At 34.3% G+C, this 16,151-nt stretch overlaps 2 protein-coding genes and 2 long non-coding RNA genes across 7 annotated transcripts; 2 read left to right on the plus strand and 2 right to left on the minus strand.

Annotated features, from left to right (window-relative positions):
* Positions 1-696: 696 nt before the first annotated feature.
* LOC140807864 (uncharacterized) lies at positions 697-4,921 on the minus strand. The gene is made up of 3 exons (XR_012112772.1): positions 4,428-4,921; positions 1,862-1,984; positions 697-962 (listed from the first exon to the last, which is right to left on the minus strand). It is a non-coding gene; the product is annotated as an uncharacterized lncRNA (long non-coding RNA).
* A 1,163-nt stretch (positions 4,922-6,084) lies between these two features.
* Positions 6,085-8,708, plus strand: LOC140807953 (vesicle-associated protein 2-1-like). The gene is made up of 7 exons (XM_073164914.1): positions 6,085-6,352; positions 6,832-6,902; positions 7,030-7,111; positions 7,277-7,392; positions 7,702-7,821; positions 7,987-8,061; positions 8,363-8,708. The coding sequence occupies exons 1-7, from the start codon at positions 6,298-6,300 to the stop codon at positions 8,486-8,488; spliced, it is 645 nt and encodes a 214-aa protein (XP_073021015.1). The 5' UTR covers positions 6,085-6,297; the 3' UTR covers positions 8,489-8,708.
* A 234-nt stretch (positions 8,709-8,942) lies between these two features.
* LOC140807655 (uncharacterized) lies at positions 8,943-15,926 on the minus strand. 4 transcript variants are annotated; one of them, XM_073164603.1, is made up of 16 exons: positions 15,346-15,926; positions 15,210-15,274; positions 13,669-14,580; positions 13,521-13,587; positions 13,369-13,431; positions 12,626-12,689; positions 12,423-12,516; positions 12,259-12,342; positions 12,085-12,174; positions 11,937-11,964; positions 11,519-11,703; positions 11,179-11,443; positions 11,014-11,075; positions 10,202-10,311; positions 9,608-9,695; positions 8,943-9,535 (listed from the first exon to the last, which is right to left on the minus strand). In XM_073164603.1, exons 1-16 carry the CDS (start codon positions 15,791-15,793, stop codon positions 9,263-9,265), a joined length of 2,898 nt encoding a protein of 965 aa, XP_073020704.1. In that variant the 5' UTR covers positions 15,794-15,926; the 3' UTR covers positions 8,943-9,262. The 4 variants fall into 4 exon arrangements, with proteins under 4 accessions (XP_073020704.1, XP_073020705.1, XP_073020703.1 ...); XM_073164604.1 differs by having other exon boundaries at positions 8,944-9,535; positions 11,179-11,703; positions 13,669-14,191; positions 14,273-14,580; XM_073164602.1 differs by having other exon boundaries at positions 8,945-9,535; positions 11,179-11,703.
* LOC140807656 (uncharacterized) lies at positions 11,316-12,099 on the plus strand. The gene is made up of 3 exons (XR_012112732.1): positions 11,316-11,453; positions 11,546-11,637; positions 11,972-12,099. It is a non-coding gene; the product is annotated as an uncharacterized lncRNA (long non-coding RNA).
* Positions 15,927-16,151: the final 225 nt, after the last annotated feature.

The following is a 16,151-nucleotide window of genomic DNA, read 5'->3' on the forward strand; positions in this document are numbered from 1 at the left end:
CATCATATTTATTAAGTTTTCCCAACCATCAATCAATTTATTAATATATTTCAATTATTCAACATGAAGATAAAAATACACTCACCTGACATTTATATGATAATGTTGATATGATGTTGACGTTTGAAGTATCATATTAGCTCTATCGATAAAAAAAATATTAAAATTATTAAAAATTAAAAGAAATAAAAGTAATATTAAAATTTAAGAGACCAATATTATGATTTTAGTGTAGCAACATTTACCATTGAGTTATACCAAATATCTTAAATCAAATCTCATGAATGAGCCATATGTGAAAATTTTTTATTAATCTTTCAAATTATTCCGATAATCACGCTTTAATTTATCATTTGTAACAGTAGAGTAGAATTATTTTACAATTAACTACGATTTATGAGCTTAAGAATATATATATATATATATATATATATATATATATATATATATATATATATATATATACAAAAATGTTAGCCTGCACACCTTTGTGTGTGTACTTCCCTGGGCGCCGCTGAGTTGGCGTCCAGGTGGCTCTTATTTTTTTTTTAAAAACTCAGTACACAAAATCAGATACTATCTCTTCTTCTAAAAACTTAAGCGATCGGAAAACTCTATGAGATGGATAAGTTCTTTACTATTTGACATTTGTTTAGTTATTTGGTTTTCAGAATTGGTTTTCTATTCTATTCTAAATACTGTTAATATCAAGAGTCTTTAATCTTTCTGTTTCGTATCAATGACTTTTAGAAGAAAAAGGAATGTCAATGCTAATAAAATAAAGTAGCTATTTAATTTTGAACTTTGTATCCTTTCTCTCAATCTCACAATTAGGGCTTCGCGGAGCACATATAATTACTCTCAAAGAACTTCATCACAAAGTATGTCGGTCCAGCACTGAGAACTTCTCTAATTGTATCTGGAATGAACTGGCTCTTATTGAATGAAAAGACGTCAAGTCCCTGGAAAAGATGATCCACTATAAGAAATAAACAAAGAGTGTCTCCTCAACTACAGATTATGGGCGTGATAAGCAAAAATGATACCAATCCTGAATTTCAGATTTGTGTAAAAATAGTAAACATCGACATAACAAAATGTATAATCTATTTCATTGTAAATACAAAGAAGAAAAAAAGCTGAAATAAGTTGATAACAAGATATCAAAAATCTATAAACTTCAAACTAAACATATTTAAAATTGGTAATAACAACAATTCTTTTCAGAAAACACAAAATTGAGTACTCTAAAAATGTCAAATATGCAATCAAGAAGATATGGTCCACCCTAACGTTATAGCAGCTAACTCAATTTTTCCATTTTCCTCATCATTCCTCTGGAATTTAGTCGCAATTCACCAGAACATGGGAGACAAAGAAAGCTAATTGGATATCAGTAACCCACATCTTTTATAACACGATAGGCCCTAAGAGACTGATCCAATGAAACAACTGCAGTACCTGAAACTTTTAAAAGTGATTGAATTCATAATGGTTTTGCCGATCGGAATTTGTAACAGCCCCTTCACATATGGATAACTATTATATTAAAGGAGAGGGTGGTAGACAAGACAATTTGGTGTGTCATGTGGAATTTGAACTTATTTCAGAGATTGTCCCTCCCAAATTGCAATATGGCCCATCACTAATTCTTATAAATAGGATATTACCTCTATTCTAACATAAATCAAATTAATTATGAAAAAAGGTCAAGCAGCGAGTGCATCAGACACTAGTATATATATATAACACACAAAAATAGGTGTAAAGAAAAAAATTCATAACGGAGTAAATCAAAAGAGAGAGAAGAGATGAGGCGAGAAAAGCTTAGCACTGCTATATTTCCAAACATGTTGCAGACCTGGAACATAATCAGAAGGAATATCCAGAGGCGATGAAAACTGTGATAGAGATGAAGAAACGTCTTGTGCTCAACAAACGATGTTTTACCACAACGTTTTCCTCCGCTAGACTTCAGAACACTCTGTAAACCAACAGCGGATTTTTTCAAGAAAACACTTTTCACAGATAAAAATACCTTCACCGACCCAATCTTATGATGCATGTGAACAAGGAATTTGAAATATAGGGAAAATGAGGAAAACGGGAGTGATGGAAGTATTTATTAAGAAAAAGGGATTGAATGTAATTTTACTTTTTTATCCTTTATTTTAAATTTGTTTAAAAACTAATTTTGTGATTAGAATATTTAAATATTTATTTTATTTTTTTATATAATATAATTTAATTTATAATTTAATTAAATAAAAATAATTTATAATCCCATCCTTTTTCCGCGACCCACTCTTTCTCATCTCAACCCAAGATTTTTTTTTTCCTCATCTGCTGTTGCTGCACACTCAAACCATCTTCCATCTTGCATCATTGTTCTGGTTTTTTGCTAAGAATTAACGATGAGTCTAAAAAATATTCATCTGCAAGAAATCCAACGAGAAAATCACGTATTAATAAGAAATTTATTTTGAAATTTGAATTTGTTATCGAAGTTAGATTTGGGTCGAGCCCTGGGTCGAGCTCTTCGTGAAGAGGAAGAGCTCGACCGTGAGCAGCAGCTTAGCTGCTGCTCTCGGGAAAGCTCTTCCCCAAGAGCACGACCCAAACCCAATTGGGTTGTGCTTGGGTCGTGCTGACCCAAGAAGAGCACGACCCAATAACTAGGCCAAATAATTTTTTTACTAAAAAAATCAGGTTAATTTTCTTAAAAAATTATTATTTCATTATTGTTTAATGTATATCAATGTATAATTTATGTTTGTTTTTTCATTGCAGCGGTGAATGTGAAGTTTACTGTTTAGCGACATCAAGTTATACCATGTTTAGGGAAAATGCCTATCAATTGAACGATCAGAAGATTGAAGAATCTAGGCATTATTGTTGTTGTTGTATTTGTGATAAATTATGGTCGTTGGATTAAAACATTTATATGATAGTTGGATTAAAACATTTATATGATATTTTACATTGATTTTTAGTTAATTTATGTGATATTTTTTTACTACATTCAATCTAATAACGATCTCATACAAAAAATATATTTAGAGAATGATTCATGAATTGATCAATTATATAACATCATAAAAAATGAAAGCAAGTTGTGATTTGAATTGTATTAGGATTATTGTTTCTAATCACACAAATTGTAGCTCTTTGACTCGACCCACTCAACCCAAAATTGGGTTGAGTGGGTTGCGCCACACAATCCACACATATAGACGCAACCCACTCAACCCAAAATTGTGTTGAGTGGGTTGCATTTTGGGTTGAGTGGGTTGCGCCACACATATAGGCGCAACCCACTCAACCCAAAATTGTGTTGAGTGGGTGGCGCCACACAATATATGTGTGGCACGACCCACTCAACCCAAAATTGGGTTGAGTGGGTCGCGCCACACAATATACTCAATTTTTGGGTAGAGTAGTTTAATTTGAATCGAGTCTTACATGTTATGAGTTTTTTAGGTTCTATTATTATGAAATTTGTTAAAAATTTTATTGGAATTAAAAATTTGTTAAGAATTTTAGTCGAGCATAAATTCAACCCGATAAGAGATACATTCGTCTAATATTGTTATGAAATTTTAACCAACACACTTAAATTATAATATATAACTCATATTAAAATGTTTACACAAATAAATTTTTTATATATATTTACGTTCTAATCATATATAGAATGACTTATGTATTATGAAATGATCAAAATTCAAAATCTCTCTACCACTCGACCCAAACTCGACCCAAACTCGACCCAAACCCTAAACCCTAAACCAAACCCCAAACACCACCACTCGACCCACTCGACCCAACAATTTACCACCCACTCGACCCAAACTTAAAATTTAAAGAACAATCTTGTCCACTCCACCCACTCACCATCCCCTCGACCCAAAATTAAAAATTCAACTCAAACACATTACATATTAGTAAAATCAAATCGATAGCCTTTAAATTCAAACAAATTACATTTAATTCAAATGATTTTTTACGTCAGGAACACAAAAATAACTTAAACCTGAATCGATTATTTTGCTGGGAAGAATATATAAATGAAACATGAAATCGCCGATATCAATAAAAAAATATTTTTAAAAAAATAAAATATAAATAACTAATTAATTAATGAACTAATAAATGATCTCACTTAACTTAATAAATGAACTCACCTAACTAACAACAGTCAACTCCCTTTCTTTGATTTAAAGAAGTCAAAATCCCTTTTATTTAATTAAATTTAAAAAGAGTCATATATTTTTTATTGTCCCTTGAAATATAAATGCCAAATACATGATTTTGGGTAAAAGTACGGGATAGTTTGAAATTAAAACATCCAAAGAATAATTTTTAAAATTTGTGAAATTCACAAGCCAAAAATATATAGAGGTCATATTTTTGGGAAAAAATATTACAGAGTCAATCTCCAAATTTTCCTGTGGAAATACCCAAAGAAAGCCCTTTGGCTATTATCATAATTTCTCCAAGACGAATGAGGAGCTCGACCATTCATTGTTGGAGGCTTCGTGAAGTACCCGAAATTTTTTCAGACTCAGAAAATCTTGGGCAACATCATTGTCCCTGCGTACCCAAAATATCCTCCATTGTACAGCTTCAATAGAACGAATAAAACCCTTTACCCAAACACGGGAGTCAATTTCAGCTATGAAATGAAAAGAAAGCTGTGGAAAAACAGCCAAATGACAAGCCTTATGACTCGAAATCTTCTTAATCAATACCTAGTCAAAAACAATAAATGAAGAAAATCCTCAAACATTTAACGCTCCAAGTGAACCTACATGATGAAATATGTAGCACAAGTATTCTGGAAGTGGCGATCGATTTTTCACAACGGTTGTGGGTATTTCCCGATCGCTTAATTTTTTATAAGAAGAGTGAGTTTTCCGATCGCTTAAGTTTTTAGAAGAAGAGAGAGTATCTGATTTTGTGTACTGAGTTTTAAAAAAAAAAATAAGAGCCACCTGGACGCCAACTCAGCGGCGCCCAGGGAAGTACACACACAAAGGTATGCAGGCTAACATTTTTGTATATATATATATATATAGTTTCGTTGTATTGTTCATCAACTATATCAATCTTTGTGTTTATCAATCTACTAATGATGTGATATTCATCAATTGAATACACAATTTTGATATGTTCCATCGAATCAAACAGGTGAATGACACTTCATTGATAGACACAAATTAAAGATGTGCACGGTTGATGTAGGGATGGCAATGGGGCGGGGCAAGGCGGGGCGGGGTCGGGGGCACGGGTTTGTCATCCCCATCCCCATCCCCGTCCCCAAATTCTATCCCCACCCTCATACTCGTCTTGATCCCCGCTTTTTCGGGTTCGGAGAATCCCCAAATCCGAAATTTTGGGAATCAACTTCTCATCTCCGTCCTCATCTTCATTTCAAAAATATTAATATTTTAAGACGATGACGGATTCAGACATTTTCTCAAACCAAAATTTATTATTATCTATTATTATTAGTGATAATATTAATATCAATATTAATAATAATATTATTATTAATATTTTAAAAAATAATATTATTATTATATTATTCATACTAATAATATTATTATTTTATTATTGATATTATATTCGGGACGGGTTCGGGGATGGGGTAATAATATCATACTCGTCTCGAACAATATCGGGGATTTAAAAAAATCCCCGAATCCAAAACCGAAAAAACCGGAGATCTTCATCCTCGTTTCGAATTTTCTTTGTGAGGTCCCAAACCGTGAGAAAAATTGCTTAGGTTGATGGAGAGCATAAATATATATTCACATGTATGTATATATATATATATATATATATATATATATATATATATATATGTGTGTGTGTGTGTCATTTTTTTTTGTGTAATTAATTTTTTATCATTAGAACTTTCCCATCACACAAACAAAAACACCTGTCCGTTTATTGCACAGATGGATAATAATTATCCAATCCTAAAAGTTATTTTAATATATCCCTCTCCTGTCCTGGCCCTCCATACGCTAATGAAAAAGCTAAAAATAGCAGAAAAGAAATCGCATTACTCTCAGCAATTTTTGAGGAGGGCGTAATTCATTTTCCGCCACCCAAAAATTGATTTATTTATTTATTTATTTCCATGCATTATATTCTACTTGATCCTTATTTCTCGTCTCTTTGATCATTAGCTCTTACGTACAGGCTCTCTTTCTTTTCTTTATTTTTTTTTTATTCCATCTGATCATCTTTGTTTGAATCACTCACGCTTCATTTTGCTATTCTGCTACGATGACTGTTGCCAAGCAATTGCTTTCTGTGCGACCGGAGGAGCTCAGATTTCAATGTACTGTTCTCCTTCTTCGATAATTTTTTTTAAAATTATTATTATTCTTAATTTTTTATGGAATTATTATTATTATTATTATTAGGAAAGTTGTTGTTATTATGGATTATATTATATATTAACTAATTCCACTAAAAAGTCTGGGGAATGCATGAGGGACATTCATGCAAGCTAATTAAGGATCCCATGGCATTGTGTTTCTACATGTATGTTGCATGAGAATCAGGACATGAAATATGTCGAGCTAGCTAGTTTCTTAATCCATTCGGTTCGAGTTTGATCGTTATGGTGTTAGATTTATTACACGATTCTTCGAAAATTCTTGAACTGTCTTGTGATCTTTTTGTTATATTATCATCATTTTATAGATTTAGACAGATACATGTGTGTTGGTTAGAGCAATATTTGTGTTTCTAAACTTTCGTTATCGATTTTGTTTGATTATTTTAAAAAAAAAAATTAAAAATTCTTTTTATCAGTTGAATTGGAGCAACAAAGTTATTGTGATCTTAAAGTTACAAACAACACAGAGCACCATGTTGCATTCAAGGTATTATTATGATTCTCGTCTTCGATCAGATTAATCTGAAATTTGAGATTTTGTACCATATCTCAAATTTCCGTATGCAAATTTACTTTATCCTCAACCCATAATATTTGTTTATATTTTGGTTCAGGTGAAAACAACCTCTCCAAAGAAATATTACGTGAGACCAAACACAGGTGTAATTCATCCATGGGATTCGTGTGTCATAAGAGGTGATTCTTAATTTTATGATAAAATTTGTAAAAGATTTCAAGTTTGTATATTTGATTTTTATAATACACGTGTATTATAAGAGACAATTTAAAATTTGTGGCATAAAAATAGTTTCAAAGCTGATATGTAAATATCATGTAATGTTGATGTATTGTATTGTTCAGTTACTCTTCAAGCTCAGAAGGAGTATCCTCCAGAAATGCAATGCAAAGATAAATTTCTCCTTCAAAGCACTGTCCTGCCTCCAAATACAGAAGTGGATGATCTTCCACCAGATACTGTAAGTACTTAATTCCAGATTCCTACACCAAAGGAAGTACTGATCATTATGATCGAATGAAAATATAAAATTAATAGTTGGGATTTAATAATTGTCTCTGCTGTGAGATTGATCGAAACGTAGTGCTTGAGCTGCTACACAGCTTAAATAATAGAGTTTCACCTGTAAGCATCAACTATAGATATCGGCAACATTTTTTTTCCTAGCAATCCCATCTACTAATTTGTCTCGCTCGACTGAAGTTGTTCGTCTCGTCTATGATTGTGTGTGTACATGAGCTGGTTTTTGTAATGGGAATTTTGAATGCAGTTCAACAAAGAGGGTGCAAAAACATTAGAGGAATGCAAGCTTAGAGTTGTGTACATGCCTCCTCACACGGCTTCTGAGAAATTAGATGATGGAATTAAAGAAACGTTCAGTTCCAATCCAGTAAGTTCAAATTTAACTATTTATCTTCTTCTTCTTTTTGATTACATATTTATTTCATACAAGATTGTAATATTTATCACAATTCCCAAGTAGAACTTACTTTTTGGTAGGTCCAATGTTACGTAGATTAATTTGTGAGTGATCGTGCATGGTCTACGTGTGCAGGATCAGGTCTTACAACGGCTACAGGATGAGAGGGATAAAGCTGTTAGGCAAACTCAACTGCTCCAACAAGACCTGGTTTGTACTATACTCGATCCTATGTTTCTTGCTCTTGTAATTGACTTGTCATTGGATTAAAGACAAAATTTTAGGGCATATATAGATTTTAATACCTTTTACGTTTATTTTCTCGCTTGGGATTTTAAAGGAGAAATCCACTTTCGTTTCAAGAACAGATAATTTTAGGGGAAATGTTTATAAGATCTTATTATGTGTGTGTTTTTGTTTAAATAACGAGGAGAAATCTAATTTTTTTAAATAAAACACACAGTGATCATAATTTCTTCTTAAAAATTGGCTTCGTCTTCTCGCCTTGCAGGAAATTCTTAAGACACAAAGAAATCGGAGAACTGTTGAAGGGTTCTCTGTCAAATTTTCGCTGCTTGTGGGACTCATAGGAATCACAGCAGGATTCCTTTTAAAATTATTGCTGTCCACGGATTAAAGCAAAATCTCACCTTATTTATTCTGGATTATGTGGTTTACAGTCACCCTGTGAAAAAAGATCCACGGGTCTGGTTTATTTTTCGTTTACTCTTCTGTATAAATTATTTTTTCCGTGAGCATAATCATTCACTTATACTTTTCATATTAGCAAATTATGTACCCAATTTTTCCAAAATGCGATAAACCACATATAACGAACATGATTCTCACCTGGACGATCTCAGAAGCATATTAGCCTTAAGCAAATTCTGTACCCAAGATTTTTTTTCAAGAATTAATTGCAACAAGTATGAGTAGAGATATAAAAAAAAAACAATTTATTGATGAACTTATCAGGCTCGAATGTACATAAAGTCTCACTTTCAAAAATAAATTTCATGAAAATTTGTTAATATACGTGCCATTAACATGATACAGATGGCAATATTGTACATGCTAGATCTATACAATGTCGCAGTAACACCCTTCGGTTAAAACTTAAAAGTATGGAAGTATACGCATGAATCAGTGATGGGAAAATAATATGAAGCATTAAATCAAAAACAAGGAATGTAGGACGAAACAGAATCTAACATTTGAAAAGATTATAAATAAAGAGAAACTTTTGCGGAGGGAAGTGGAGAAATCACTGAAAGGACAACTAAACAGTTAATTGTACATATCGGAAAACCAGAGCTGATACAGGGAATGAACAGATTTGGAATAACAATTTCTAGATTAATAAAACAGAATATGGTGAGTAGATTTACAACAAAACCTTCACAAAAATGTTTCATGTGCCTGACATTGTTGTTACATGAGAACTGAGAGTTACGCCTTGACTACGCAGCCTATGCTTTCTAACAGCCTCATGGCACGGCGCGAAAAACTCGTGCTTGATCGCTTCCTCTGCACTGATCCTCAACCGAGGATTAACTGTTAAACATTTATCCACCAAATCTAAAAGCGATTTGGGTATTTTTTCGAGGAATTGTGGTCTGCGTGTATTTTGTACACACCAATCTTGAAGCTTTACGGGTGACAGATATTTTATGTCATGTAAATCCTGTTTTCAGCAAGGCAGTCTCAGAGGACAAGGGAGATACAAAAAAGAAAGAACAGTAATTAGGAACAATACCGTAGAGAATGATGACTCCTGATTGTGTAGCTTGGCTACTTCCCAGAGAGCTTCACTGCCCCTTAATTGTGCTATCTCTTTTATATTCCTGTCCATCAGTAAGCACAGTACACTGAAAAGCGTGAAAATCTATGTTCAAGTGTAGGGGAACAAAACGAGTTGAATTGAAACCATTTCAAATATGTTTTAATACACAAGATAAAGCTTGAGTTCTATTGTGCCCCTTGAGTTTGACTTCGAGCTCAAAGAATGAACTATTTTGAGCCTCAGTTTGGCTTGAGTTATAGCTCTGGTTTGAGTTGAATACATTACGTTTGAGCTTGACTTTGAACATTATCAAGCAAAAACGTGAGATATGGTTCGAGTTTAAAAGCATGGTACAATATTCTAAATATATTAAAGTTCACAGTGCCTGCAAGTTACGTAACAAAATAATTAAAACTCGAAACTAAATGAATATATTCTTGAATATATTAAAGTTAGAATCAAACTTGAAATCTTTAGATTTGAATCAAATTTTGTTCAAACCAATTCGAAAAGATTCGCAGGCCTGTGTTGTTTACACCACTATTCGAGGGTTTTAACTGCACTTACTGGTCAGGGTCGCCAACAAAAGGTGCTCGTCCGATCATCAGGTAGAGTAAGGTTACTCCAGCAGACCAAATATCTACTTTTGGACCTTGATGCAGAGATCTAAGCAGCACCTGCACAATGCAGCTCTTCAATAAACAAATGGTATTGTCATGGTTTGTTTTTTTCTGACTAAATATTGTTCTTACAATTACTGGTACTAATTTATTAACCCTTTCTAAAGTCAAGACGTGGTTACCTTTATAGCATTTGATTGCTGGTTTGAAAAGGAAAAACAAAATCACTCTGTTGATGTTCAGTGAACACTAATAATGCCTAAATTTATGCCACCAAATATTCTAATAATGCCCAAGTTTATGCCACCAAATATTCTATCATTTTTGTCTGAAATAGAAAAGAAAGTGATTGTCACATACAAGTAAATCCCGGAAACCATAATTTTCTTCATTCCCCAGATCAGTTTTTGAAATCACGACACAACTTCCTGACTAGATAAAGCAGGTTTTACAACCTTTGCAACCTATTCTTACGATATTATTGATCTTTCTCAGTTTTCTGTTTTCTAATGTGGGGTTGAGATGAACATAACATTATGTATATCAAACAAAAGTGAAGGTGTAAGAATTTGACCTCTAGGATGTTACAAGGCGATGTAACCAAAAAGTAAGTCATAGAAAGACAGCTTAAAAGGTTATTAAATTTAGTCATTGGGCTGGTGACCCAAACTAATCAACTAACAATCAGAGTTTTTATCGGTTACATGAATATTTAAGTCTTGTTGATCAAATGCCAGTAAAAAGGTGCAGGCTTCTTACCTCTGGAGCTCGAAAACCTTTAGTTCCCACACATGGACCTTCTCGTTTGTGCTTTCTCTCACCTACAGACAATACAACATAGAAACATAAGATCCATCACCACAAGCCAATTGCCCAACTCACGAGGATTCAAACAAAAATTAATAAAAGAACTGTGCAAAAAACCTTTGTTTTTCAGTAATCCAGCTCCACCAATCACCATTTCAGAGGCATGCAGAGGCATTGGAGTCGGATAAAAGAATCTGCTATCTAAATTTGCAGGAGCAGCAGCAACTCTTTTGCGCTTAGATGTGGGAGCGGGAGCATTTACTGATTCATTATTTCCACCCTGCAAGGCTTCGTGGACAAGATTTATCAACTCTTTCCTACCTTGGTTTGGAATGGGTTCTCTCAACCTTTCTGCTGATTGGGTTTTTGTGCTCGTCGGATCCTTTGCGGAGGTAATCCCAGAGCCATCTGCACCCTGGCTTTTGATGTTTTTCCTACTGCAAGTGTCAGTGAAAACTTTTGCTTGGCCAATATTCTTTTTCAGATTGATGGGTGGTAGCAGCGGCTTCATGCCTTTTCCTACATTCTGGCTGATGGCTTCAGGAAATTTGTTGGGGAAATTCCTATTTTTCGCGGGTAGGGACTTTGTTTGGGAAAAAGAAATATGATCAATCTTTATACCATGCCCCGCCTTTGAATTAGCTGCACAAATGTCAAAATATTTAGAGAACACTTTCAATTTATAAAATACTACGTAAAAGTGCTCTTGGAGCAAACCTTAAAATACTGGACCGTTATGAGTGCTATAAAGATTTAAGTTAACAATTGTAGAAGTTCAGTTTGGGTTATTTGGGTATAAGATATCCATCTTTGAAATACAAAATAAAGATGTACGGCAAGATAATGTGAGTTCATAGCATAGAACAAGTACTAACCAGCGAACCCATATTTCTTGTGCAAATCCTGATAGGAATGAGGATCAAGAACCAATATAGACTATCAGATGACGTCCATCAAATACAAAAGGAAGCTTCACAGTGGAGAGGTTAAAAGTAGTGCAACTGACAAGTTAGCTTCACTTACCAAGGCAAGATTGAAATCAATAAGGTAACCTTTATTGACCTTGCGGGAGAAAAGAAAGTTTCCAGGTTTAACATCTCGGTGAACAATGCCCTAAAAGCGTGAGAAAAAGTTCAGAACTCGTTCTTGGAAGAGAGTTTTGTAGCATAATTTATGGATCCAGTCAGACATTCTTACTTGCACATGTAAACCAGCCAGGGCTCTGAACATGCAATAACCATACCATTGCAGCTGAAAGACATCTATTTCTTTCTTCAACAGCTGCGGATAGAATAAAGAAATGGGAAGCAAGGTTGATGAAGAAAATACACAAGTAAGAAAATGAATGAAATGATGATAACCTCAGGTCTATCATGCTCAACATGCTCCAACACAAGGCAATCTGAATTCCCATTCTTCAATGAACCTTCATATTTTATCACAAAGTTTTTGCCCCTATTATTAAGCAAAACAAAAAAAATCAAACGTCAAATCTTGTTTTCAAAAAAGCTCCATATGAATTGGTGCAAAGAGAACATATGATGTCTTTTACAGGTGTTCTTACCCTAATCTCTCCAGCATTTTTAACTCGTTGTACACATGATTTCTGTTAGCATTAACATGAGGACCTGCAAATAAATAAATTAGGACACTTGAAGGGTATCATCTTTGTTTTATTATCTACATTGATATGTTTAACTTCAGAAATATAAAGCATTTAAAAGAACTCGGTAGAGCAAGACAATTTTTGTGCTTTAACATATGTGTAGTACAAATATGATGCAGATGTCAGCACTATAACCATAGGGTAATATCTTCAGTAGAAAATTGATAAGAAAAAGTTCGTTGCCAGCACATAGTTTACAGATTCTAATGGACTACCAACAATGCATTCTAGCCTCTATTAGTGTAACCTCCAATTGAGGATGTCATTCAGCTAATTTCGCGCTTGTCAATTAACATACTACCAGTGAAGAACTCATGAGAAAAACAGTATTACTGAGAGATATTCAAAAAGCCGTCAATAGTTTCAAGTCTCAACAAAAATTTCAGTAGGAAGAGCATGGCACAGTGCACCACTTTTACCGGTTTGGTGAGACTAATAGTTTGGGGTCTTCACAAGATAAAATCTTGAATGATCTCCAATACGATGTTTCCAATTCCTTAACTAGGATTCATACAAGAAATTAGGTTCATTATCGTACATGCTAGCATTGTTACTAATAATTAAGCTTTTTATGGAAATGGAGAGGAAAATACGACAAGAACAAACTGTAATTACAACTCTTAACAGTGCTAGTGTCCCACATTTGATGGCAAAAGCAACCCCATCAGATTTTCTTATTCCCTTGTAAACTGTGCCATAACCTCCTGCATAATGACATCAACATAAAGGTAAACCGTCGAATAAATAAATTCCGGAGAAATATGTGAATCTTTAATAGTTAAAGGTGCAACACCTGACCCCTCTTCTTCTTTTATAATAAAGGATTTGAATTTGGGAAACGGTTTGTTCTCAGTGCCATTCTGCAGAATAAACATGTATCGTTTTAAGCGAGGTATATACTGGTTGGACCAAATGTTTATGGATATATGTACAGTAGAAACCTGAGGTGCCAGCTTACTGATGGAGTTGAAAGACCTTCCCCTGTTCTCTGTGACTGTTTCAATTCTCAAGTTAATATTCATGTTTTGGTCAACGGTGCTTTTCATTTTTTTCTTGGCTGGGATTGGCTTCTTCTCTATTTTCATGTTCTGTGGCTCTGTATGATGATCAATGTTCTTGCGATTCTCCATAGTCTGGCTGGTAGTTTTTTTTCTAGAACTTGGTGCGTTCTTTTTCTCAGATTTCAGCATGTCTTCCTCACACTTCAGAGCTACTGTACTTGATTTGTCCAGAAGAAGTGCCACGTAATTGGTTTCTGCCACATTTTTGCATTCACGTTCATATTTATGGAGTTGCGGGATTTCGTTATGGACTCTGCATCTACCTGAATCTATTAATAATAGTTCCTTCCCTTTCTCATTGAAATCTGTGGAAGCACAAGCTTCAACAACAGCCTCTCTTTTTGCTCGCGAATCTGTCATCTGCTGAGCTACTTCCGACTGAGATGAAGAACAAACATAGGTACTACAAAGAGAATTTACGGAATCAATTTTACAAAGTGGGCTCACATTTGGAATGCCCAAAATTTGTTGTGTATGTGAGAACCTTGGAGGAGTCATGGATTTCATTATCTGTTCTATCACTGAGTGTTTGAGTGGAAGTGGGATTCTACCACAAAACTCATAGTCAGGATGTGTGAATCCAAAACCATTCCAGTTGAAAAAACTATCACCCATGCCCTTATTTCCATGTCCATTATTTTCAGTTTCATGTCCTAGTTGTCCGGAAATGGAATTTGACACGAGTGTTGTGGGTATAATTTTTGTATGTTCCTGGCACTCCAATGTAAAGATTGACGAGATATTGGACCGTCTCATTGTGTTTCTGGTCAATTCTCCATCAAGTAAATACTCCTGAAACATTGAGCAGTTAAAGGTGATTGAAAAATCAGTATGGAGCTTATGCTAACGAGTAGAGTAATATATCAGAATAATTATTAAATATCCCACGAAATTGAAAAATACTATATCAGGAAACCAGAGAAAGAGACACATAGTCAAATAAGTTCAGATTTCCTTTTGTTATGAAACATATTGCTGATGCCTTGAAGATTCAATGATCGTTTGTACCATGGATCTTTATATTATATAAGAATCCATGCATATTGACCACCAAGGCTGTAAATTAATCATTAATGGATGTGCCAAGAGAACTCACACAATCAGTTGGACAATAAAAAATATAAGAGTAGCTGATGGAATAGAAGGGTAATTCTTGTATTTACTGCAAGTTTGCGTCATGGAAAATGTATTAGCGAGTTAAACATATCCATTGTGTTGGAAATGAATTAGTAAGGATTGATGCTATTATGTTGGTATTTTTAAATTTATGGGAATTTTTTTAACACAAATTTTGCAGACGTAGCCATCAAGATTTATTTATCCCTTTACCTAATGACAACACAAATTGCTCCTACATGGCTCATCTTGATCAACGAAAGATAGATTAATAAAAAAAGTATAATGGGAGGCACTGCAATTACTTGAGTATGAACATTCTGAAAACTGCTAGGCATCACATACTCACTTCGATCCGAATCCGCCTCCTCTGCAGGAAATTAAAAAAGTTCAAAGCCAAAGAACGAGTGAGATTAAAAGCATTCATAAAAATAATTTTACCGCTAAAATCCTTGAATATTCTCCTTTTCATCACTGAGAAACTCTCAACCTCCGGTCTCATTCTCTTCCTTTTCCTATAATAAGTCTCCACCAATTCATTTGAACCAACTACTTTCAGCGACTGGGGGATGAACTCGGGTGAATCAAAATATACAGAAATCATATCTGAATTACTAAAAAACTGAGTGATAGCAACGAATCCAGCTTTAGAAAATGTCACGAGTCGTTCAGCAGTTAAACGAAGAGGAGAATTAGGAATCGAGCAGAGAAACTGTATGTAATGAGGTGTATCATTGAGGAACAAGCATTTGGAAGACACTTCTTCCAGCCGCACTGGGCGGCGACAGCCGATCACAAGACCGAATACGAGCCACGCGGCGGTGGTGTGGGTTGTGGCGGTGAGTTGAGTGGTGCTGAATCGTTCAGAATTCGGCGGGACGGTCTCCATGATGATCGGCAAGCATTCAACAAAAAATACGCAAACGAAAACATTCGCAGACGTCGATTCTAGGGTTCTTGTCCGAAGAGGGAAGGCGGGAAAATGAAACTATCGGGAATGAAATTTGGCACGCGCTGTTTTCCCGCCAATATCCAAAAGATATTTATTTAGTAAAAACAAAATTATGGAACAGAATAATCTAGTTTGGTTTACATTATGCATATTTTTTATTGCCTTTTATCTTCAATTTTGACAAAGAAATGAAACAAACGTCTTCTCTGGGCTCATCATTTGTGAGACGAACTTGGTTTCATTATTTCTATTACTCCATGTATATGTGGCAATGCTAAAGCATTATTGATCAACA

The sequence above is a fragment of the Primulina eburnea genome, chromosome 12 (genome assembly GCF_022965805.1).
Source record: "Primulina eburnea isolate SZY01 chromosome 12, ASM2296580v1, whole genome shotgun sequence".
Taxonomy (NCBI): Eukaryota; Viridiplantae; Streptophyta; class Magnoliopsida; order Lamiales; family Gesneriaceae; genus Primulina; species Primulina eburnea.

Coding starts and splice junctions, on each gene's coding strand:
- LOC140807655 (XM_073164602.1), bottom strand. CDS start 15,793: ATGGAGACCGTCCCGCCGAATTCTGAACGATTCAGCACCACTCAACTC. Junction 12,690..13,368: donor GGTTGCTTTTGCCATCAAAT/GTGGGACACTAG, acceptor ATTTATTTGCAG/GTCCTCATGTTAATGCTAAC. Junction 12,343..12,422: donor TTGAGCATGATAGACCTGAG/GTTATCATCATT, acceptor TTCTATCCGCAG/CTGTTGAAGAAAGAAATAGA.
- LOC140807953 (XM_073164914.1), top strand. CDS start 6,298: ATGACTGTTGCCAAGCAATTGCTTTCTGTGCGACCGGAGGAGCTCAGA. Junction 6,903..7,029: donor AGCACCATGTTGCATTCAAG/GTATTATTATGA, acceptor ATTTTGGTTCAG/GTGAAAACAACCTCTCCAAA. Junction 8,062..8,362: donor AACTGCTCCAACAAGACCTG/GTTTGTACTATA, acceptor CTCGCCTTGCAG/GAAATTCTTAAGACACAAAG.